The sequence below is a fragment of the Calidris pugnax genome, unplaced genomic scaffold, assembly GCF_001431845.1.
Source record: "Calidris pugnax isolate Ruff unplaced genomic scaffold, ASM143184v1 scaffold13, whole genome shotgun sequence".
Lineage (NCBI taxonomy): Eukaryota > Metazoa > Chordata > Aves > Charadriiformes > Scolopacidae > Calidris > Calidris pugnax.
Window position 1 is genome coordinate 3,671,722 of NW_015090810.1, and position 24,934 is coordinate 3,696,655.

The 24,934-nt window shown below is 41.3% G+C and overlaps 1 protein-coding gene across 3 annotated transcripts in view; it reads right to left on the minus strand.

Moving 5' to 3' along the window:
- Positions 1-20,380, minus strand: part of TMEM245 (transmembrane protein 245) — an 84,312-nt gene extending 63,932 nt beyond the window's left edge. For 2 of the 3 annotated variants that reach the window (XM_014938629.1, XM_014938628.1), the window contains exons 1-6: positions 19,816-20,380; positions 8,345-8,462; positions 7,056-7,157; positions 6,048-6,155; positions 4,267-4,353; positions 2,724-2,945 (exon numbers count right to left, since the gene is read on the minus strand). In XM_014938629.1, the coding sequence (XP_014794115.1) occupies positions 2,724-2,945; positions 4,267-4,353; positions 6,048-6,155; positions 7,056-7,157; positions 8,345-8,462; positions 19,816-20,316 (1,138 nt within the window). In that variant the 5' untranslated portion in view covers positions 20,317-20,380. The remainder of the gene's footprint in view (positions 1-2,723; positions 2,946-4,266; positions 4,354-6,047; positions 6,156-7,055; positions 7,158-8,344; positions 8,463-19,815) is intronic. The other variant, XM_014938630.1, reaches the window with a different exon arrangement.
- Positions 20,381-24,934: the final 4,554 nt, after the last annotated feature.

Genomic DNA, 24,934 nt, shown 5'->3' on the forward strand with positions numbered 1-24,934 from the left:
TCTACAGGAAGAAAAAAAAGACCTGAAAAAAAAAAAAAAAAAAAAAAAAGAACTCAAAAAACAATGCAACTGAACAAGTAAATGAAAGATCTTAAAAAGAGACAGTAACAGGATTCGCAGGCTCACATCACTGAACAAAATGCTGCAAGCGTTCCACAACCTGGTCTATTGCTTAGATTTTGAATTCAAATGTCATTTTTTCATCTTCTCACCTTATGGTATAATTACAGTATAATTTTTCCACCCTCTACATTAAGCAATTTTAGAAGTTCATCTCATTCTATCAGAGTACACATGCATTCAAGGAAAAACGTTAACGATACCAATATACTTCTTATAATCTAACTGCTACTTCATGGAAGTCCTGTCTACCAATATAAGGAACTCTGGTGGAATTAACACCTTTTTATTTAAGGTTTTAGGGGTGGGGTTTTGTTTAGGTTTTTTTTTTACATACTAGAAGCATTTACCTTAAGATCTCAGAAGCGCTTAAAGTTACTAGTCTCCTTAAACTTGAAAAGTTGCAAGGAAACTTGCTTTAGAAGTCTTCCTATTTTCCACTATCATATATTTTTAATACCACCTCTCTTTTAACAATCCTGGTCATCATCATTCACCTTCTGACACTTATGGTGATCCACTGTTCTAAATTCGGCTCTGTTCATCGTTATACTGCCTTTTCATAGTATTTTTGTGGCGATACAGATATATTCAGTTATATACCAAGAAAAGCACTTAATGGCACAGCGCTACTGCTAAGGCAACAAGTCACAAATGTTCTCAAAATTAACTTCTATTTTGGCATGAGTTTATTGTTCAAGTAGCTAATTTGGACCTAGTGACTGGCAGCAGGAGTAGTCATCAATTTCAGTTACAGATGTGCACTTTAATCTAGATTTGTCTGGCTCAAGCTTAAAACCAGTCATTGCTGTCTACCTAACAGCAAAACTATTGCACCATGCTTTCCTCCCACCCAAGTAGGTATTTCTAAACAGCGCTTAAGTCAGTCATTCACTCTTCCCTTCAATAAATTAAGTCATATAAACTCTGCTTCTACTAAGTGTAAAATTGATTTTCTAATCTCTTTTTCATTTGTATGATGCATTTATGAGCTACATCCAACCTGTCGTGGCCATTCCCCACAATGCCCAGGCACCAAAACAAGGCAGTTCCTTCTGTAGCAACTACACTGGAATGAAACAAAGACCAAACCCCTCTCAGCCTGTATTCAGCAATTTATATGCCTAACCACCACGTTACCCTTTTAGCTCCAGCTACAGTGCCACAGCCAGACATGCAGCTGTTCCTTCCCCCAAGCCTCTCAGAGTCCAGAGCCCCTCGAACCAGTAAGCACGTCCTTACAGTCGTGATGTCCAGATTTCCACAACCAGACAGCTTGTAACGGCTTTGTGTATTGGGTGTCAATCGCAAGGTTTTGGTAGCAGGGTGGCTTCCAAGGGGAGAGGCTGGCTGCCCTGTACCAGACACAGCCGTTTCCACAGGCTCCACGATGGACCCAGCACAGGCCAAAGCTGAGCCCATCAGGCCCAGGTGTGGTGCCTCTGTGGAAACATACTTAAGGAAGGGCAGAAAACACTAGAGAGGGAGAAGAGGAGGGACCACAGAACAAGTGCATAGAGAAGAAGAGGGAACAGAGGGATCAGCAAGGGGAATAAAAAGGCCAGGGACGTAGAAGTGGTCCACGGTCAAGCAGGCACACCACTCAAAGGGAGGGTGGCCTGTGGAGGACCCATGCCAGAGCAGGTACACCTCTTGAAGGGACTGTGGCCTAGGGATGAGGAGACACCCGAGCTGGTACCTCCCCAAAGGGACTGCAGCTCATGGGTGAGCCCACGCTGGAAGACAGGAAAAGAGTGAGTGGCCACTAGCTGGGGGTCAGCAGATCCCCCTGGTAAAAAGGAAAATAGCTACGTTTAGGTGTTAAAAAAAGCTGAAAATTAGCATTTTAACTGAAGCTTAGAGAAAATCCAAACAAATTAGGAAACTCACTTTGTTCACAGTAGAGGGATGAGACGAAACGCCTTCAAATTCGTAGTAGTTCATGCATATTTCTAGAGTTCCTATCTTCCCTATTCATCCCCCCAAAAAGTGTTAGAAAAAGCAGTATACAATTTCAAAATAACCTTCTTAGATAGCCATCATAACTACTCCATTCTTGCTTGATATATAAGAGAACAGATGCATGTAGGTGTGAAACAACAAAGCTAATTAACCCCAGAGCTAATTAGAATCACATTTATCTTGCAACTTGTCCACAGAGCCTAACAATCAATTTTTAATGGAAATTAAAAGTTAGCATGGGCTGTACTTCAGTACTGAGTAACAGCTAAAATATTTTTTTTCTACAGGTGCAAAAACATGAAAGACAAGACATCAAGAGGAAGAAAAACAAAGTACTCCAAACCAGAAGGATTCTTACAATGGCACTAAATTATTCCAGGTTACTACAATATTCAACAGACAAAGCAATTTTACAGAGTTGTCCACTGCATGATAACAGACAGTGCACATCAATCTTGCTATTTGAAGCTACAATTCTTGGTAGTAGCTACTACGGTTCTTATCTTAACAAAAAAAATAATTTGAAAAAGTTTTAAATTAGAACTCCAACAAGCCTCCAAGCCTTTCCTTCTATTTAACATAAAACCTAAGGCTATCCAAATTCATCATTTAACATACATATCTAATAATTGGATTATTACCTGCAAAAGGCACTGGCAATAGCTGTACAATCCAGAAATTTAGCCAGATCTGCACAATGACAATGGCCCACACGAGTGTAACAAAGTAGATATCACTAGTTTTCTTTTTTCTAAGAAAAGATCCAATTTCAGGTCTTTGTCTGCTCCCAGAAGAGCCAGAAGAGGATGAAGAGGAGGAGAAAGATGATGAAGCATGTACAGGCTGATCACCTTCTGTTGCTCCTAAAACAAACAAATACAAAGAAGTGGAAATTATCATATTAATGTTCACCACAGAACAAAATATGCTCCCTAGTTCCAAATTAACTTTTTTTTTTTTGTTGGGTTTGGGGTTTTGGGCTTGGTTTGTTTTGGTTTTTTTGGTAATTTCTCTGAAAGAGAGAGACAGCCTTGGCACTGTTCTGAATTTTGGAAAGCTATAAGAGGGCTGTGTAAGCTCTCCCACATCATGCAACACCATGCCAAGCAGCGCTGGGATAAGGAGAGAAGAAAAGACGCCACAGCCTATAAGAGGCCTCCTGTCACTGCAGGTAAGTTACAAGCCAAATATATTTTATAAAATAACTCTAATACCCTGTAAAATACAAGGTGTAATTTACTTCTAAAAGAAACTAAAGTCTTAAAAGAAATGTTAAATTTTTCTTTATTTCAAGTACTCAAAAAGAAATATTAGATTTCCTCAAAGCTCATTTAAACAAAACAAAAAATACAGCATACATTGAAGAGGAAACTTGCATCTCACAAATTTATTACTATACTTTTTCTTTTCCTAAACACTCACATTACAAACATAGCGCTCCCGCTGTGATCCTAAATTACTTGCTTGTGTAACATATTTTAGTAACAACAGCAAGCATAAATTAGTAGGTAACAAATGTTGTCATTCTCTCATTCATAAGATAGTAAACATGAAATTGAATTAAAAATGTGAACTGATGTGTTAAATGCACCTATAAACAAAGAGTAAACAGTCATTTCAGGCAAAAATACAATGTCCAAATTAAAATTCTTGTATAGAGAACATAGTAATTTATATATTTAACTTTTTCGCTGGTAGATCTGCCTAGTATGAGACTAGCATGGGTGACACCACATTCATCTTCAGTCGCTGTATGTAGAATCTCTCCCTGAGAACATCAGGATTAACTTTTACTGAGGGCACATGCTGGTGGCAAAATGCACACACTTTCCACACACCACTACTTGAGAAAAAATTGCAGCCATAGTAGGAGAATGCACACACAAGAAAACCTGAGAAGTTACTCTATGCTGAAGAATAAAAGGCAATTTGTTATGTTGGTCCATACTGCTGCAGGAAAGCAATAAACACAACTGGACTAGTGGCACATCAACACCAACCACTTTCCTCTCATATAGAAAAACTGCTATTAAAAAAAAAAGTATTACAACACACTACATGCATAGCAGTCAAACAACTCATGTTCCACACATGCAGTTTTAGCTGCAATGTGTTACTAAAGCCATTCCTAGCCTAAAGCATCATAGCTAGAACGTACAAAAAGACAAGACAGATTTGTCATACGTGTACAGTAGTGGTAAGTGACAAATTCTGCAGCCTCATACACTGGATGAACACTCTTCTTTTGTTGTAGAAATCTGCATTGGTGTTCTACAAGTAAGGGGAACTATTTTTAGAGCTTATAAAAACTTCCCCACCACACTAATACAATAAGGTAGATCTATTGATTCTCCCAATTGATAGACACTGGGATGACGACACAACCGGCAGCTGGTTGCTGGTAATGTATTTGGTGGAATTTCGGAATATTCCCAAAGGAATTACAGCATGCAACCTGAAAAAAGGAATTCTGTAAGCAGCTAAACACAGCAGAAACTTCAGGTGGAGTGCTTCTGGAAAAGCAGTTCATATCTCAAAGGGATGAAAGCCAGCCCTATCATATACAAACTACACTTTGGAGAAGAACACACAAGTTCATTTTTCATAAGGGGAGCAAAAGTTACCTGTGAACAGAAACCTTCCTAGAAAGACAAAGCATTTCTGTCATAAGAAATAGAAGGTCTATCATTCCCTTGTACCTGTCAGTCTATTTTTAACAAAGCAGAAGAGTACTGATAGAAACAAATGGATCCAGCTTACGACGCACTAAAGGAACACAAATTTGAAAGTAGTATATCCATAATTGAGAATTCTCCCCTATCAATTCAACTTACACAAAACTTTGCTTTTTACTCTTTTGCTGCAAAATTAATATAATAAACATAAGAAGTAACATGAAAACAAGCAGTAACTCCAATATTTATCAAAGGGAAGGAAATGCTACAGACCAAATTAGAAAAAACAAAGAAATTTAGTATGCTGTAGGCTATGCCCCAAAATTAAAGTTATCCAACACTTTTTGCCTGTAAAGCCCTTAGTAAAGTCACTTTTATCAAAGAAAAAAGGAATGTTCCTTCTTTTGGTAATGAAAAATTTGATCAACGTATTTTTGCAATGAAGAAAACCTTAAATAAGAATAACAGTAATGTTAAGAGTAGTACCAATTGAACTGCCTCATTCTCTTACCATTTCCCTATTAACTTAAGCAGGCTGTACATAAAATCCAAAACACAGATAGGAACGAACTGACAGGGAAAAAGAAAGAATTAAACAAAAAGAAAAAAAAAAAAAGAAAAGACTAAAAACTCCGAGGGGATCCCAAGACAAGAAAGCTTTTTCAGAACACAGTTCCACAGCACTTTAAGCCAAGCTTGTTGAGCCTAGAGAAGGCTCCGGGGAGACCTTGTAGTGGCCTTCCAGTACCTGAAGGGGGCCTACAGGAGAGATGGGGAAGGACTCTTTACCAGGGAATGTAGCAATAGAATGAGGGGTAATGGTTTTAAACTGAAAGACAGGAGACTTAGATTTGATATTAGGAAGACATTTTTTCCTCTGAGGGTGAGAGGCACTCATTTATTCAAAAATTATTCCAGCCTGTCTGTACCTGGTCCAGAAACCCAGTATAAACGTATCTCATAACTGCCAACAAATCAAAAGGTGGCCAGGGAAAACAGAAAAATTAACAATAAGGAATAGGGGAAAACAAACATGCTCACTCTGAAAAAAAAAAAAACAAATTCTTCCAGTTAGCCATGTGAACTATCATTTGAAAGACAGGTTTTATATTATTGTCTTCTTAACATTTTTTAAAACAGATAAACCTGTTTCACAATGTAAGTATAAACATGCTATTTTGTACAGGATAAAGAGGATAAGGATAGATATTTTGAAATTTGTTCTTAATTCCCTCCAATTTCATGCCCTTAGAGCAAATTCAAATGTTTTCTTACAGAGTATTCAGTCACCTGAGGGTTGTGAGGAACGTTCATTATTGGACTCATCTTCTGTCATTGAAATTGCCATGGCAATTGTTGAAGCAGCAATGGAAATCATCTGACCTGGAAGCTCTGCCCCTGTAAAATATATATGTGTGTGTAAACAAAGAAAAGCTTAAGTCTTAAAATGTTTTATTTGTTGCTTGATATCCACCAAAGCTATCAAGCATCAGAAATTACATGGATAGACACTGTTAGTTTTTAATATGTATTATATGCAGTCAACACAAACAGGAATGAGTGTTATTAATTTTAGTATAACAAAACACCAGTTATTTGCCTAGCACTTTCCTTGCTAATTAACTGCTACTGACCCAAGTCCTTTGCAGTTGCTGGCAGTCTGGTTAATCTAAAAAATCTCTATAGAAGATAATCAGTTTTACTAATGAAGATTACGATGACTTTCAAGAAAACTAAAAGAGCAACACAGGAAAAAGGTTTCCAAAAACAATCATACAGTTAATACTAGAAAGAACACCTTTTATGCAAAATTGACTCACAACAGGCAAATCCTATTTTTCTCAAAGTCTAAACACAAATCATACTTTTAAGAAACTGATATTTTAAAAATGAATAACTGGATATAACAAACTCATTATATACAGTTGTCGCAGTTTCTCTCCTACTCAATACTATAGGAGCTACTAAACCCGTATTGCTCATTTCTTTCAAAATTAGCCTCTGATTTCAAATTTCCTGGGCTTCCTTTAGGCTCATAACTACATATAGGTTTCTGTAAACTTAAGCAATCGGGCTTGATAATGAGAGTCACTAATTTGCTATGGAAAACAAACATCAGTCCACTGCAAACGTTTTCTGTAAAGAATTAAAGGTTCACTTCAGCATGCATAAACCACTTTCAAACAAACATACTAAAAATCTCACAGTAAATTCTTGTAATCCATATGATACTGAATTTACAGTGATATGGTCCAGATTCTTTCATTTGATTTACAGAAATAGTAACTTGTTCCTTACCAGAAGACTCCTTTCCATTCTGCTGTTCGTGCAACATGCCTACAGTCATCAGTACAACTATAACCAGAAACACAGGAATTCTCCAGGAACCTGCCACAGAAGCTGGAAGATACAGGGTTGTGGGTTTTTTACAAGAAAAATTACACCATTAATTAAGTTCACATTTAGCAAAACCAAGAAAGACATCACAACAGCAATGAACAATCTGGGCAGGAACTACGAAGTGTCATAAAGCAAAAAGTTTCCTACATTCACGGAAAGGAAGAATAGAAAGAACAGGTGAACAAGTTTCTCAATGAATAAACCAAGTTGTTACCATTTCTAACTTCAGTGACTTTATGCTGACATACTTTTGAGAACAATTTTTAAAACTACATGCAAAATTACATGAAAATACACACAAAATAAGAACATTTTAGATATCAGAGGCAAATCAAGCTCCCCTCCAAAAAAACCCTATTTATGTTAGATGTCTACAGTGTAGCATCAAGCAGTGCCTTCTTGGGTTTTGGCTTTTCAGCTAGTACTTCCAGCAAATAAAAGACTATCAAAACGTAAGCAAAATCATTATGCATAGCTTAAAACCTCAGGAAAGTATCTTTACATAGTCAGAACAACCCTTGAAACCTGCCACTAAAGCAAATAATGGAGTACGCTCTGAAACCTTCCAGCATGATAGTCTATTATCTGCATAATACTTCCACCATAAACTCTGATAATATAATCTGATAATGTGTTATATTAAATATGTAAAATAAATCTAATACTTATAAATACTATACTCATATTTGTATTAACAGATTATATAGATTACTGGCAAATTTATTTGATACTGTTGATATCATATCGACATGCTTTTTGACTACTGAAATTTTTTTTTGCTTCTATTACTACTGTTAAATGCATTTTACAACTTCAGCCTTGGCCAATGGCACGCTCTCAAGAAAACAGTAATTTTAAAAATCATCACAAGTGAAAGTCTAAATGCCCCCATGTGTTGGGGGGATGTCAGGGAGACTGTTACCAGGCCTGCAACTGTAAGAGCCAAGTAAGGGAAAACCATGGGAAGTACAAACTGGGCAGGAGGAGCAGAAGACATATATCGCTCAGCATCTTGCTGCCTTCCCATTCCAAACTCCAACATTCCCTGCTGACCACGTGCAGCCAGAATTACTGAGCAGAGACAACAGCCTGCATCTCAGCTAAGACTTCATTATAAAGATTTCATGGAAGAGCAAGCAAGTAGCTTTGTTTGCAAGAAAACAGAATAATAACTTCTCGTTACTCACCTAAGTGAAATAGCAGCATAATCCAGACAGGGACAGAGACTGCTTTTAAGTAACGTTCAGTGCTTATATTCCACTTGAATGAAACCATCAGCAGGTAACCAACTACCAACGTCCATATCTTTAAGAAAGAGATACACATAAGTATGTATACACATGCAAGTACAATACAGTTATATTTTCATGTGTGTGCATACACACACACATGCGTGCACCCCTAAATGCCATACTGAGAGAAATGAAGTCAGGTTCTAATTCTTAAGAAGCCTATATTTCAGAATTGTCAATTTATTACAGGAGTTTTGCTCCATGTAAAAGAAATGTAAAGTTTGTGCTGCATGTAAGGATGGGCTAGACATGCCTTCAGTATGGTTCTAAAGTGAGGAGGTACACACGCTACACCGGACACAAACCCTGACAGGAGATGTTTTTGCAGCTCAGACCAAACAATTATTACTCTGGAACTACTATTGAAAGGTGAGAATCTAAATGAAACAGGGCCACCAGCGGGGCCACAGGGAGGCAGAGCCAGCTGAGCACCACTCATTCCAGCACAGGGCAGCGTGCCAGCTCCTCTGGTCCAGTCCCAAGAGACAAAGTGGGTTTTAAGCCAAAAAGAGCCATTAAAGAGCACAAAAAAACCTGCTGTTCCTCAGCAGCATCAGTCCACAAAGCAGTCATGCCTTTAAATGACTTATGACATGTAATTTTATCAAATAACTAAAAACACGAAAGAGACAGAAAAATGTCCATGACAACGTATCAAGAGGCAGATGTGGTCATTTTGGTTTTGTTGCTTCTAACAGCCTTCTACAACTCTGCTTATCAGGTAAATCACAAGAAGGAAGTCTAATTTCTTGAGCTAAATAATTTCAGCTTGAAAATGCTGAAAACCGGAAAGCAGAACAGGCAACAGGAGGCAAAAAAGCAAACGTTCCCTATCCATGACCACTTAAGGACACATTCAAATTTACACTTACAAATCCATAAATGTCAATGAATTTTAAACAGAGCTTCTATTAACAGCATTTGCTGAATCACATGTCACTGTATTAAGTAAGAATGCACTGGCAGAGACACAGAGCAAGCAATTAGAACACACTGAAACAGCACTATATGACTCATGCTGAAGAGGCAACAGCCTGTGTGAAAAGCAACTACTACTCCAATGTACTTAATTGGCATAGAGGAAATCTTAATTATACTTAATTCAGCAGACAAGTACTGGTGGACCCTGTCAACTTTAGAGGGAATGCTCATACACAGAAGGAAATTTAAAATCACTTAAAAAAATGTACACAAATGCATACCCCTGTCATACTAATCTTTCTCATCACAGCTGATCAATCCAACTTTTCACTCTCTCTCTCTCTCTCGTTTTGCATCAACAGAGCTACGTAATGCTTATGGCCAAATGAGAACTCAAGACAAATGCCTAAAACTAACACAACTCTTAGACATTAAAATGGTAAACAAACAAAATTTTGATTTGAAACACACAGTAGCACCCCTCTAACAGCACAGGTTTGTAACAAACTCACTCACAAGGCATATTACAGCACAAGCGTAATTGCAAGAGATAACTCAGCATGAAGACACCACCCTACTCCCCAACATCAGCCACACAGCATCTTTGTGTGATAAATATTGCAGCATCAAGGCAATTTTTCTCTTTAGCTTTTAAATGTAATGATAAATTACAAACAGCAGACTCAGAAATTTCAATAAATTAAACTTTCTGATTAAGAATATGCCAGAACTAGGAGGCTAACAGGGCATAAGCCTATGTTGCCAAAGCAAAACATGTTGTAGTGATTTTAGCCATGCGTGTAGCTGAACTAAAAGCTAGCATTTCAGGGTTTAGGATTCAATAATTTCTTTGTGTTGTAAGTTACAATAATTCATCAACTCTCGTTTCTAAAAGCTTAGCAAACGATCCAAGTGAAAGTATTTCTTATTTCTACTGAACAGAGAAATAGCTTATTTTAAAATAAACAAGTCATCTTCTTTTGGAGATCAAACAATAACAATTCTGAAGCCCTGTAAAAAACCTATGCAGTCAATTCAGCAGTGCAAGACGTTTAATTTCAGTGACACCATGGAGTAATCAGTTCCTTATCAGTTAACGTTCTAGCCACGCACTTCCCTATGCTGCAAGGAATACACTGCATGGGAACTAGGGTAGCCTACTTCTCTAACTTGGATAGCCGACTTCCAACAATTCATAGCTGAAAGCAACTGACAAAGCAAACTAACTTAAATTGACATGGGCTAGGATTTCATCCCATACTAACTTGGCAACAGCCCAGCTTTTTTTTCTTTTTCCCCTTAACCCTTTAAATGTATGTTTTATAACCTTTCCCACTGCTTTTCTGAATGGTCTTCAAAGGTTTTGGTTACAAGAGCATGAGAATATTAATAGCCTCTTTACTGTTATTACATGTCCATCTCAACAACTGACACCATGAAAATGAAAAATAAAAGACACTGCCTACTCTCATTAAAATTAAGCTACTGTAATTGTTGTACTGAAACTTGAATGGATATAAATTCCATGCTAAGCCAAAACACCTGTAAATTTGATTTATAAGAGTATACAGCAAACCTGGTAATTAATACACACGTTTCAGATAATGCAGAATGCATTAGCTACCATAAACTATTTATGTATCAAGCTGAAGTCAGTTGCAGATGCCTAACTTTCACCATGTACTCTGAGATTTTAAATGCCTATTCAATCACAATTAATTTGTACAGACATGCATAACTCCCATATGTCAGAATATTAAGATGGTTTAACCCTGTAAGGTCTCCTTCTTCCTTCCCTCACTTATCTTCATTGTCTGAGCAGCAGCAAAGACCTCTTTTCTTGCATCTCCTTTGCATTTTGTTTCACCCCTCACAAATTGAACAAAATGTTATTTTGTTTTTAGACATGACTGCCTGCTTCCCTGAATAAAGAGCTGTAAGATTACAATGCAGCTTCATGGTTTTCAGTATCCACTTTTGGGTTACAGAAGTAAATTTTAAAAGCCAGATTTAGAGATGTCTAGGTAAGTTTGAAGGGCTTCAGTTCTCTTTAAATTGCCAATTTCAGGCAAAATTACACCACAGAAAGATGCAGCTTCTATGTTAAACTCAAGCATCTGCTTCAGTATTTTGACTTTTCTTTCCAATTTCAGTATTGGAAAGTCTATGATTGATCAGCATGACCATATCGCTAATACTCCTGAAAGTCTGTTTCCATGTCCAATTGAAACAATTTGAAAATTTAAGATGCTCTTAGCTTTGGCATCATTTTTCAATGAGAACAAACTCTTTCTTCCTACTCAACTCTTGACAACTTTTAGATCGATTTGTATTGAAGAGCAAAATTCTTTATTTACACAGTTCACTCCCTTTTTTTCCTATCAGCAAGTTAATCTCTAAGGGAGAGGTTTTACAGGTGAGCTCATGCAACAGCTCACCGCTGTTGAAAGCAGCAGTTCATTCTCTCCCACTGCCAGTCAGGCAGTCCCACCTCTTCCACACGCCAGCTTCAACGTTCAGCCAGGCAACTCAAGCCCCCCGAGATGATAAAAAACTACCCCCCCCCAAAAAAAAAAACCCAGAGTTTATAATCTAATTCAGTTGTGGCTAAACAGGCTGAACAGAGACAAGACAGGCACCAAACAACAGGATGACTGAAGCGTATGTCTGAAGCGGAATAAGCAAGAACCGGTCGCAAAGCTGTCAGAAAGACCCAGCCTTCCTTGGAATGTTGCCCCAACAACGCAACATCCAGCAGTGAACACATCTCTCACCCACTTCACGTAAACCACCTCATGGTAAAAGCAACAGTGAAGCCTGAACAGAATAACCAACAGTGACTTCTTTGCCAACCTTCCCAGAGTTTCCACTTTTTAACAAGTCAGGACCTACCAAATGGCGTGTTTCAACTCTTTCATTTTCTAGTTGTAGCTCTACCCTCCCCCTTTGCCATTTCAAAGCATTGGTTTGTTCCAAGCTGTTCTTTTCCACTTGGAAATATGGCAAAGTTTTTCAGCATTTGTTTCGGTTGGGGTTTTTTAAATTGAGATATTTAAAGCTGTTCAGTGAAACTATGGATCCAATTCAGTTTCCCATTTTCCAGTTTGTTTCAGGGTTATGACCAGAAAAAAAAAAAAAAAAAAAAAAAAAAAAAAAAGAGTCCAAACTATCTCACCACTTCCCCTTAACATTTAAAAATAAATTTTTTTTGGAAATAGAGATTTTGCAAAGTTTTAAAACAGTGCTGCGCTGAGAGAAGCTGGTTGAAGAAGTGATCTTTTAACAGCAGTCTGTTACTTCTACCTCTTCCTCCTCAGTGGTGCTGCAGATGGGTAAGGAAAATGAACCTACCACAAAAAGCCGAGCTGAATAGTGTTGGACTTGAAAAATGAAGCAATACAAGGCATTAAATACACTGCTTAAAGCCAAACCATTTGACACTATGAACATCACAGTGTTTATCTGTCTGTTCATTTGAAAATGGTTTTCTAAACAATAAAAAGGGTAATAAGGAGGCAGGTGAGGAATTATGAAAATGTCATTTTGATTCCATCGTTCAGAACCAAAATTAATTCCACGTGGCTTTACCGTATATTCCACAGTACATAAAAGGAAATATCCCAGAATGTGCAGCATTTGGCAGAATGAAGAAAGTATAACTTGCCCTTCATTTAGCAAAGTGACAGTCTTTGTCAAACAGATACAAAATCAACTAATCACACATACAACACTATTGCCCACCTCAGGGCAAACTCAACTACCTCTTCCCTTCACTAAGGAAGTCACTGTTTACGCAAGCAGGTAAATGACATCCTGGGGTTTTTTCCCCCTAAGTGAACCCAAGTAAGCAAAAACCTGACAATCTGGGTTATTCCTTGTTCTAAACCCAAAGGACTAGAACAGCATACCAGTTCTGTTTCTTCTAGAATCCCCAATTCTGACATATATCCACGTAGATATGTTTGGCTTTAACACACGCAGACTACTAAACTAAGTGAAACAGAAGCCTGCTGTTTAGCAAGACTAATTCTTTTTGAAGGGACAAAAGTATGAACTTCTAAGTAGAATCCTGGGGCAGGGGAGAACTGACCATCAAAATCAACACTGACACATGCGGGTTAAAAATATTTTCAATGAGTCCTGCAACATTTCCTACACTATGAATTTAAGGAAATACTTTACATCCAAGGTATCCAGAACACTGCAGCTATGGATGCTGAAAACTTCAACAGCTTCTTCATCTTCTTCCTTTATTACAGAGAGCACAGTTACAATATTGCTGGACAGTTCCATAAGAAGCATTCCTTTCAGAGGTGCTAGAAAAAAGAAGTATCAGTATGTCCAAATAATACATAAATATACAAAAAAAAACCCCACCTAACTTTATGTAGCATATATCATTAGGCTCAAGGCTAGTGTCAGCTTAGTATCTGGGGCTGCAGTTAATGTATATAAATCTAAAAAAACTCACAAGCCATTTTAAGAAAGATACCTCACAGAAGGTTCTCCCAAAACTGAGGGTGGGCGTGGAAGGGAAAAACAAAGGTGGAAAACACTATAGATATCTCAATCTTTCCCTGCCCCTCCTCATCCTGTTTTTAAATAGGGCACATTGTGGTCTCTACACACTTGAACTCTATCAAGTTGTGAAAACAAACCAAAAAGTGTGGTTTTGGTAAGATGTGTTTATAATCAGTACCTGGTTGCATGATTTATAAGCCATGATACCAAATAATGAAAGGATTACTATAAACAGCAGAAAAAATACTTAAGGGCTTTTTCAGGTGTGGGGTTTTTTATGCTGGCCAAGTTTTAGAAACCTGCAAGCCTGCTCTAAGAAGAAAGGGAAGAAAAACAAATCTCAAGAAGTCTAAAACCTATCTGAAACATTCAAAAAAATGGAATTATACACAACTCAAAAATCAGAACTGTGTTTTTCTCATTTATAGTTATTCCAACACTGTAGTCACACTTAACCCTTTCCTTTGCCAGAAAGTAATTGCCATAAGGTGAACTTGACAAAATGTAGATGCTCTTTTGCCTCCACAGGTGGTATTCAATAGCAGCATGGAAGCCTACCATCTTGGAACCTGGGACTCAAAATGTTTTCCAAGAAACATGTTTGAGAATTTCAGTCAACAAGGGTTACCTTAGGGACTGCTGACATCTAATGCCAACACAAATGGAGGTTTCCCTGGTGGATGGCTTTGACAGCTTCCCTGACAGAGAGGAGACAGTCGACCAGACAAAACAGACAACACCTACTTTGACAATGTTCCAATGCAGTGTTCATGGCAAACGGTGTTTCCACGTTTGCCCAGCACTGTAGTGAGGAAAGGGTTGATTAGTTCCTCTAAAAGCATGCTAGCCACTACAACCAAATGAGTTGTACCTAGTACAGTCACAGATATAAAAATACACTGATACTCACACAAGTACACAGTTCTAACCCTGACCAATAGCTTGTGACAAACCCAGGAAGAATGACTGGCCACGGGAGAAAGATTTTGACAGCTCTGTAAGCATGTTCACTCCAGAGAATTCTGCCAATTATATCAGATTTCATTTACCAAGATGAATTTCAGAGTCAATGTAGAGCAGCTGTATAATTCATTTCATCTGCTGAAATCTACAAACCAACTATTTTCAGAATAAATATAAGCACACAAACCTTACTGAAAAAAAAAAATAAAATATACAACCAATAGTTGGCATTTCCTGTATATTACCATAAGTGTAAAATGTCAGGCTGTCCTTGTTTGAGGTAAAACAGAACCAATTTTGTTTTCAGTAATTTTACTTTTCAGTTAAGCCTCTTCTAACTCTCTGAAATTAATGGCGTATTTTTAGTACAGCATCCGCTTCTGGCAGAGATAAGGCCTGATATTAATAGTGAATACCAAGGAACAGTATGCAGAGAGGCTCCTGCTCATACTTATTGCTACAACAACTTAAGTTCAGCCAATTTCCTTATTTGCCCTGTTGGAGGGTCAGAAGCGTAAAAGTGTAGAGAGGTCACACCTGTGGGGAGAAGCAGATGGGACAGGTGACCCAAAACCAGCCAACAGGGTATTCCATCCCATCTGCATCATGCTCAGTATAAAAGCTTAGGGCTCAAAGGGTCAACCTCTTTCTTCAATGGCCAACATTCAAGGAGGACCCTGTCTGTTCGCCTGCCTTTGATCTGGATCCATGTGTTCCTGAATCCAGATCTGGAATTAGGGCTCAAAGGGTCAACCTCTTTCTTCAATGGCCAACATTCAAGGAGGACCCTGTCTGTTCGCCTGCCTTTGATCTGGATCCATGTGTTCCTGAATCCAGATCTGGAATCCAGCTCCCGTCCATTGCTGAGTCCAGTCTGGGACTTTCTCAGTGCCTGCTGGAGATGTGACCGTCAACCTGGGAGCTTGACAGGGTTTTGTATATGTTGTATATATTCATTATTTTCTTATTAATATTACTATCTTTTCATTATTAATATTTCATTAAAGTAGTTTAGTTTCTTTTCAACTCCTAAGTCTCTCCCTCTCATTTGGGAAAGAAGTTAGCATCAGTCGTTCATTTTAGTGGCCAGTCCAGCCCAAACCCTGACACAGGCTAAAGCAGGCTAAAGAACTCTTGCTACAAAGCAGGAGAATTTCCCATACCTTAGATATAGTGCTGGATACAAGCATACTTCCTACAAAACTAGGGTGACAAGATTAGTTTTCAGGAGGTACACTAACTGCAAGGGTAACCATGCTGAAATTGCCAAAGAATATAAACATGTAAGGCTATATTCAGTTCACTATGGGACAAACTCCCTTCCTTTTTATGAAAAAAGGTACAGAAAAATATACCCCTTCCCTATGTACCTGAAGTTCATGTAGAGTGCATGTCCTCTACATAAGACTTCTGCAAACAACCCATAGAGAATGCTGGAGTCAGAGCAAGGAATTCATCCGGAATCTGTAACCAGCTCCTAGCTTTAAGGTCCAGCAGCCTACTACACTTCTTGAGCAAGCTGCTTCAAAGATGATGCAGGAACTGTAAAGCATGAAGGGAGAGAAAAGGAGACGGTACGAACAAGATGCTTGTAGACTAGCCTACAATCATGGACTTGTTCTTCAAATGCAGTGTTTTGCAATCACCTATCAAACAGGTCTATCACAGAGTTATCTAGGATTCCTAACTCCTAAATAGCTGGTGTGACTTAAGTACTGCCGACAGGCATATAGTATTTGCGTGTCTTCATTCAGCAACACCATGAATGGCTTTCCCAAATTTGAGGACAACAGAAGAAAGCTCTGTAACATACTGGTGCCAAGATATGGTTTACTATATCATTATTCCACGCAATTGCTGCATTTGGAGAACATTTGCTTCTGAAAATGAAGAGGATGTCCATCTCGGTTATCACTGCCTAATAGGTATCATAAAAATACCTCTAGTTAGAGAACACCAAATTGGCATCCCCAGAACCTGCAACTGTTTTCAGTTAAATTCTAATGACAATTTCACAAGACGAAATTTACCATGAACAAATGTACTATGCTAGTCAGATACCGGTCTCACACTTAAAACAAACCATCCTTGCTTGTCTCTTTTATGCTTCTAATAAATTATTTATATATTGTATTCTTGGCAAGAAAGTGTTCCTTGCTGTCCAAGGAGAAAACATACTTATTTTATGCTAATTAAGTTATTCTGTATCAAAATATTTCAAAACACAGAAATCTAGATTGGCTTAGTGGGCTGCTAAAAGAAATAGTGCAAGAAATGGAATTACCATTACTTTTGCTTATAACACAGAGTATCTACAAACACAGTTGTAATCTTCATACAAGAAAACATACAGAAGGAACTGTGGAGGATTCATATCCTGGAGAAGAACAGTACAATGGAGCAAAGTGACTCGTAATGCCCAAAATTCCTGTGCAGCTAAGCAGCAGACTGCACACATGCAGAGTCCTGCAATATAACATGGCAACTAAACGGCTTTAGAATGCTTAGCCAAAGTTAAAGCAGATACTATTAACTGATCCAGCTCAAGGGTCCTCAGCAGCGTAGGTAAAATCAAGTTATCCTGCTCTGAGATAATACAAATCAGGTAACAGCAAAATTAAAAGAAGTGGACTAGAAAAAACACTGTAAAGTGCATAGATGATGCCAGGCTGAGTCGAGGTTATTTACAAAGAAACTGTGGGCTTCTCTTCTCATATAGGGCTCCAGAAAGAGACTTGGGCAGCTTGCTTAGAAAGCTCCTGCAATGGGTTTGCCTAAAGTCCATGGTCAGTTATTTTGACAATGAACCCAAAATATTCCCAAGGAACTCAAGTCAGAACAGTTCTAGGAGCTTTCTATCTTTTGCCCAGTGAAAGTCTTACAGCACTTCAAAGAACAGAAGTATCGTATCCGAAAGAGCAGTGCAAAACAGAAGTATCAGACGCTGCTAAACAAAATTGCAGTTAGCATGCACAGGCGTCCAGCAGTGCATTACAACCATAGTTGTGAGGTTAATTCAGTGCAAATTCCTTTAGTATCCTTGTACTTATCCAGTGTAAGTACAGATTAATTAACCAAGTTTGAATAAAAGACTGGACTTAGCCAAGTCAGTTAGTACAGCAGTATTGTTGGTTTGTTAAAAATAAAGCAGGCAGGCTGATGCAAAGGAAAGTTTTAAGCTGATCAAGCAAATTGTGTGGCACCTAATCAAAACTTTCCATCAGTACCAAGCCATGCTTACATTCTCCCATCCCTCAGCTGAAGGTAAAGATGGTTGTATCTCACCTCTTTATATAAAGAGAGAGAGAAAGAATGTCTCTATCTACTCAGTATTAATTATACTTCTGAGGACAAAACAAACCAGGAACACATCTCCCCTGACATTTTCCAGCATATGACAACACTTAAGAACAGAAAGCCAAGAAAATCTCTTCTCCTGATGTTTACCTTCAAGAGACAAAATACATTCTCCAGTCCTTCCTAGTCACACTAGAAATAGCTCAAAATATCCTTTGTCAGTGCATTCAGGAGAACTATTACTTTTTTGTTTCTCGTGTACACCTCTGAAGTTGTGTTTGAGATATCAGCATGCACCGGCTCAACCAAAGGAATAAAACTAGTGTTCAAAGAACATGTGTAATTCAAAATGAGAAGCCTGGACAAGCTTGTTAGAGTATGGGTTTTTTCCTGACAGTTTCTCTCTCTTGCCCACACAAGAAGATTGGGTTTAGACAGTTGTTCAGTTTTATCTCCACATATATCCCCATTAAACCAACTGCATATGTCATTTTCCACCCGAGGCAGGGTAGGATGTTTGTTTAAACAAACTACATCTGTCGTTGCTCATTTGCAAACAAACATCCTAAGTTGTAGGTTGTTTGTTTAAAAAACTTAGAGAAACTTACAAGTCTTTGACATTAAGCAATCTGAGCACGCCAATCATGCATCAGCATTTAAGAAAAGTACAACTTCATGGTCTCCTGTGCTTTCACATATCCTTTACTTTAGATACGCGGCATTTTTTGCATTTTCGATTGTAATTAACAAAGTGAAAACGCTAGCTAGTTTATATACTGAAGACAACACAGGGAAAAGCAGTCTCCCGGAATCTTTTGTTACCCTAACTAACATTTTGTGAGTTAAATGAACAGCTTTACTTTTTTAACGCTCAGAGTTCGCACCGTTTGATACCTTGAGAAGAATACATCAAATAACTAAACAAATCGGTGCGGAGAGAAGCCAGCCCTCACCGGCGGCGCCTCTCCCCGCCTCCTGCCGTGTGCGGAGGCTGAGCAGAGACACCCCCCGGCCCGGCAGAGCCCCTGGCCGCCCGACACCGCACTGGAAACCGCCGGAGGCTCCTCGGCGTCCCCGAAGCGGGGCACGGCTGAGCCCCGGGCACCGACCGCCCGCAGAGAAAAGGGGTTTCTCTCCCGCCGCACCCGCTGGATCACACCCAGCACCCCCCTCCGCGCCGCGGCTCGGAGCTCGGCGGCTCCTTCAGCAGCTATTTCACGCCGGGCTCTTTACAGCGAGGGCCGGGTTTGCCCTGTCCTGCCCCGCCGGGCCGTTTGCCCCGGCAACCCCCTGCCGCCGCTGGGGCCCAAGCCTCCTCACGACCCCCACCCGCTGCGAGGAGACTTTCTGCGTCCTTCCGCTAAAAAATAAATTAAAAAAAAAAAATAGACAAGAAGAAAAAAAAAACCAAACCTACGGCGACTTCAAACAGGCACCTCAGGATTTTAAACGCCCGCAAACCCCCTCCCGCCGCCGCCGCGCAACAAGTGAGATGGCGGCCGGCACCGCGCCCGGCTACCGCCCCCCGCGGGGGGCAGCCCGGCAGCAGGCGGGAAGCCAGGGCCACGGGGGCCACAACCCCCGCTCCCTGAGGTGCAGAGGGGGCGACCGCCGGCCGCCTTCCCTCGCCTCGCCCCCCCCTGCCGCCCCGGGCGGGCACTCACCCACTGGCTGCTGAAGTAGTCCAGCCCCTGGCAGATGAGGCGGGCGGCCTGGGCCAGCAGCACCTGCACGCCCAGGGAGCTGCCCAGGCAGTAGAGCCCGTAGAGGATGGGTCCCCCGGCGCCCAGGAGCAGCAGGAGCCGCCGTCGCCGCAGCACCTGCTCGCCCAGCGCCTCCACCCCGTAGTTGGCGAAGCAGATGGGGAGGAGGAGGGCGGCCAGCAGGACGGGGGTGCGGGAGCGCTGCAGGCGGCCGAGCCAGCGGCGGCCCAGCGCCGTCAGGGAGCTCTTGAAGGGGTGGAGGAAGGTGCCGCAGAGCACGGCCCAGAGCAGCGGCCGCAGGAAGGCCTCCAGGATGAAGTAGACCAGGACGGCGGCCCCGCAGCACAGCCCCGCGAACAGCAGCGCCCCGGTGTTGTAGAAGGCCTGCTTGATCGGCTTCTCCAGCCGCGGCAGCGACATCCCCGCCGCCCCGCCCGGGCCGCCCAGCGGCAGCCGCGGCATGGCCGCCGCCGCCGCCTCCGCGCCCTCCGCCCTGGGGGAGCCGCCCGGCCGCCGCCTCTGCTCCGGCGAACCCGGAGGGGCCGCGTCCGGGGCCGCCGGGGGCTCTCCACTGTCAGCCATGGCGCCCGCCCCCTTCCCGCGCAGCGCCGGGCACGGCCGCGGGTCCGGCCGTCGCTGCCGCCGGCAGAGGTGAAGGCGCGGAGAGGCGGCCGGGGGCTGTAGTGCCGCCGTGCGGCTCCGGGCACGGGCCTGCGCCCAGCCCAGCCCAGCCCAGCCCGGCCCGGCCCGGCCCAGCCCGGCGGGGAAGGGAGTTGCCGGCGGGGGAAGGGTGCTGGGAAATGTAGTTCCGCTCCCGGAGAGCCGGGCGGCCGCGCTCCTCCCCGCGGGCAGGGCCTGCCCGGGAGTCCTTCACCCGTCCCGTCCCGATTCGGTGCCCGCCGAGCGCCGCTGCCCGGCGCCGCCTTCTGCTGAAGAAGGGTGCCGAAGGCTGCGGCTTGGAAGTGCCCGGCAGCTCCCTTCAGGTCCTCAGCCCCAGCACAGCAGCCCCGGTATGCGCGCTCCCCTCCCCGCTGCGGCCGGAGTCTCTGGAAAGTGGATGGAGAGCAGCCCTGAGGAGAAGGGCTTGGAGGTATTGGTGGATGAGAAGCAGCTCGATATGAGCCGGCAATGGGCACTTGCAGCCCAGAAAGCCAACCCCATCCTGGGCTGCATCAAAGGAAGTGTGGCCGGCAGGTCACGGGAGGTGATTCTGCCCCTCAGCCTCCTGGAGCATGTCCAGAGGAGGACTATGAAGATGATCTGAGGGGTGAAGCACTTCTGTGAAGACAGGCTGGGAGAGTTGGGATTGTTCAGCCTGGAGAAGAGAAGGCTCTGGGGAGACATAGCACCTTCCAGCACCCAAAGAGGGCCCACAGGAAAACTGGAGAGGGACTTCTTACAAGCACAGGTAGTGATAGAACAAGGTCGAACTGGAAGAGGGTTGGCAAGGTTGCCCAGAGAAGCTGTAGATGCTCCATCCCTGGAAGTGTTCAAGATCAGGCTAGATGTGGCTTTGAGCAACCTGGTCTAACGGGAGGTGTCCCTGCCCATGGCCAGGGGGTTGGAACTAGATGATCTTTAAGGTCCCTTCAAACCCAAACCATTCTATGATTTGAGAATTTGCAGTATCATTGCAAGGTGGAGAGCAAGACTGGTTAGACGAGCTGGAGAATTTTGCCATGTCTGAACATGTTCTGGCATCGAGTTATTTAACAAGGAAGCATCTGTGCTTTTACTGGGAATTAGGCCCAATACTGAAAAGTGGTTGTTCTGTCTGGTTTTTTTTAGACCTGACATTTGTGACATTACGTTTCATCAAATGGTTTTTTGCGAATAACCTAGGGGGGAGCTAATTTCCTGCATCCAGCGTACACCAGCCTTCTGTCCGTACATGAGGGTGACAGCTAATGTTTTACAGGTGATCTAAATGCCTCTATGTAAATATGGTTGGTCTGAGCAAGTTTTGTGAGGGCAGGAACCCACAACATCTGAACTGCCAGCACTGTGCTACTCAGTTTTCCTTTCACAGCTTAACACAACCCTTCAGCAGGTAGCGAAGCAATCGGTAACACTGCTACAAACCCCCCAGAGGCATCTTCCTCTTTCTTCTGGGTGAGAAATGCAGCATATCCTCCATATATTACAGAGGTTCTACACCTCTGAACATGTAAAAATCTGATATTTTCCCTCATTTTCTTTTTTTTTTTGGTTCTTTTTAGGATTTATATGCAAGTTTAACATTATGTAACTATGTAACTTCATGGTATATTTGTGTCTGCCAGGAGTCTGGTGGTGCATTTTTTTTGTGTGGTGTGGATGTCTAAAAGCTGAAGTTATCTGAGATCTGAGCACAATCGTTTTTTATACAATGGGGCTACTGTTCATAGCCCAGCTTTTAAAGGTAGTGCAATATAAAGACAATAGTCTATAGCTGAGACTCACTCATCACGACCCCAAGGAGGAAAAGGTAGAGGTTTTTCCACACACCTCCTGTAACTGTGTGGCATCCTACAGCTGTAGGTGGGGCTGAGCCCAGCCAGTTTCCTCAAGCTTTTGCCCCCCAGTCCCAAATTTTCTATGTTTCCCTGACTTCTCCATGCTGGCTCCTGCAGCTCCTTGCTTTCCATTGCTGAACAGGTCACCTCTGAGTTTGACAAAGTGCTTTAATTTCACACAGTTGAGGCATTTATAGACCCACAGGTACCTCGTTTGATCCTGATGGTGATGAGGCATTACAAGCAGTTGTCCATGTGAAAAGCTTTTATTGCACCTTAAAACGACACTGCCACTCACTGCTCTTTGATCAGACAGATCTGCCTTCTGGCAGGGTGTTAAAAAAAGGTAACAAGCAGGCATTGCTACCTGAACCTTTTCTCTTCAGTTCCTGCAGAGCAGAGGAAGCATGCCAAAAAGGGACTCTAATGGCTCAATATAACACATTTATTGCATTAAAGTTTAATTAGCAAGTGTCAATTGAGATTTACCACAAAAGGGGCAGGGGGAGGGAGTTGAGAGTACAAATCCCCCTCTTAGATAAACAGATGCCAACAAATCAAATCTTCATAGGCACATCCATATTCCTTTGATTTTTCTTAACAGACTCAGGCAGTCATGTTCTTCAGGAATAGAAATTAATGTCACCTCTTTAACTTGAGTGAAGCTATAAATATTGATTTACATAAGCTAAAGATTTGGTCCCTACTGCAGAAAACCTTTTCTTTCCAATTCAATGTTTCCCTATTCATTATAAACAACTGAACAGATCAGAAATAAAATTAAAACAAAAAAACCCAACCAGCCCCCCCCCCCCAAAAAAAAAGAAAAACAAACACCAAAACAACAACAAACCCACAATGCAATAAAATCAAGATTTCTAACTCATGTATTACCACAACATGAACACTTAAGAACACATAAATGACCATAAATGTTAAGGCTGGTGAGACACTGAAACAGGTTGCCCAGAGAAGCTGTGGATGCCCCATCCCTGGAAGTGTTCAAGACCAGGCTGGATGGGGCTTTGAGCACCCTGGTCTAGTGGAGGTGTCCCTGCCCATGGCAGGGAGCTCAGTGATCTTTAAGGTCCCTTCCAACCCAAATCATTTTATGACAAACATCAGAAAACAGTCTATAAGGTGATAGCTGAGAGGGGACACGGCTCAGGCTCTGAACACTTAATTCCAGAACAGATTTCAAACAGTAACTGTGGCCTTAAAGGCTGGTTTTATTTAAGATTTGAAGTGTTATATGATTTTAGATTAGATGCCAATTTTGGTACAAGTTGCACTGATACATTGTGGTTCAGGCATTTTTATGCCTAAACCATAGGTAAGTAGTGTCCCTCAGAATCCAGTACTACCAGAAATTCCCCACCAGTTTCTTGGATGTATTTTTACTACTAGTTATTCTTCAAGGGTGAAGAGGGCAGCAAAGGAATGTTCTTGTGTCAATGTAGAAAACAGGTATGTGCCTAAAACTACAGAGGTGGTAAGGATTGATAGTCCTTGGTGCAGTCTCATGGAGAGGGAAATATAAAATGAGATATTGACTAGTAAGAGAGAAGTTTGTAAATTCTGTCTGCTGTTGCACTAGCACCCGTGATTTTGTGCACCAAACCAAAGTTTTTTCAGTCCCCTTTGAGATCCCAGTCACCCATAGCTCTTATTCACTCAGTGTGCAGTCAGAAGAGCCCAGTTTCAAGCTATCTTACTTGTGATATATATTATCAAAATGCTGTGTACTGAGGTGGCCATGAAGCAGAGGAGACAGACAACACTGGCAACAGCAAGTTAATCATGATTTGTAACTGAAATGACCACATGAAACTATGAAATAACTCAGTAATAAAGCCACAAGGTGTCAGCACTGGCCTGCATACTTAGAAAACAACTTTATCCCTGCTTTAGAGACTTTTTTGTTTGTTTGTTTTAACCTGTGCTACTGACCATTCAGTTGAGGTTAATCTCACTTCATTAGTTCACCTCAGTATAATGACAAAGTAATATCCTTTTCAGATGAATGAAAAATACTCAATGTAAACTACTATAGTTTCAATAGTAGTAGGACCAAAGGAAAAAATATGTAACCTTTAAAGTTCATCATTAAGGTATAAACTTTGTATCTTTAGGTCATTCACACATACCTTTGTATTTTGGACTAAAGAAAAAAATCTTTTATGGAGATCAACTGCTAAGATGAGATGACTCCAAATTAAACATAATTTACAAAATAGTGATAAAAAGAAAATGAAAACCAGCTGTTGGGAACAACGGCTCTGGTTGCACCCAGACGTTACAGCAGTGACCAACTTCATTGCAGGAACAAGTATGTTCAATATCTCAGTTAAAGGATATGGTATTATCAGCAGTGTCGTACTTGATTGATTATCTTTCAGTGCTATACTTGAATGATTCCTGTAGGAGACTATGAAACTTCTTTGGTTCACGAGGGGAATGAAACAGCTGGTCATAAGGCAGAGTAGTCAATAGCACCAACACAAAGATGCTCACTCAGTGGGCCCGTATGCGAAATGCAGTGCCAGTAAGATCTTGGGATGAACAAAATCAGAGCACTATCTCAC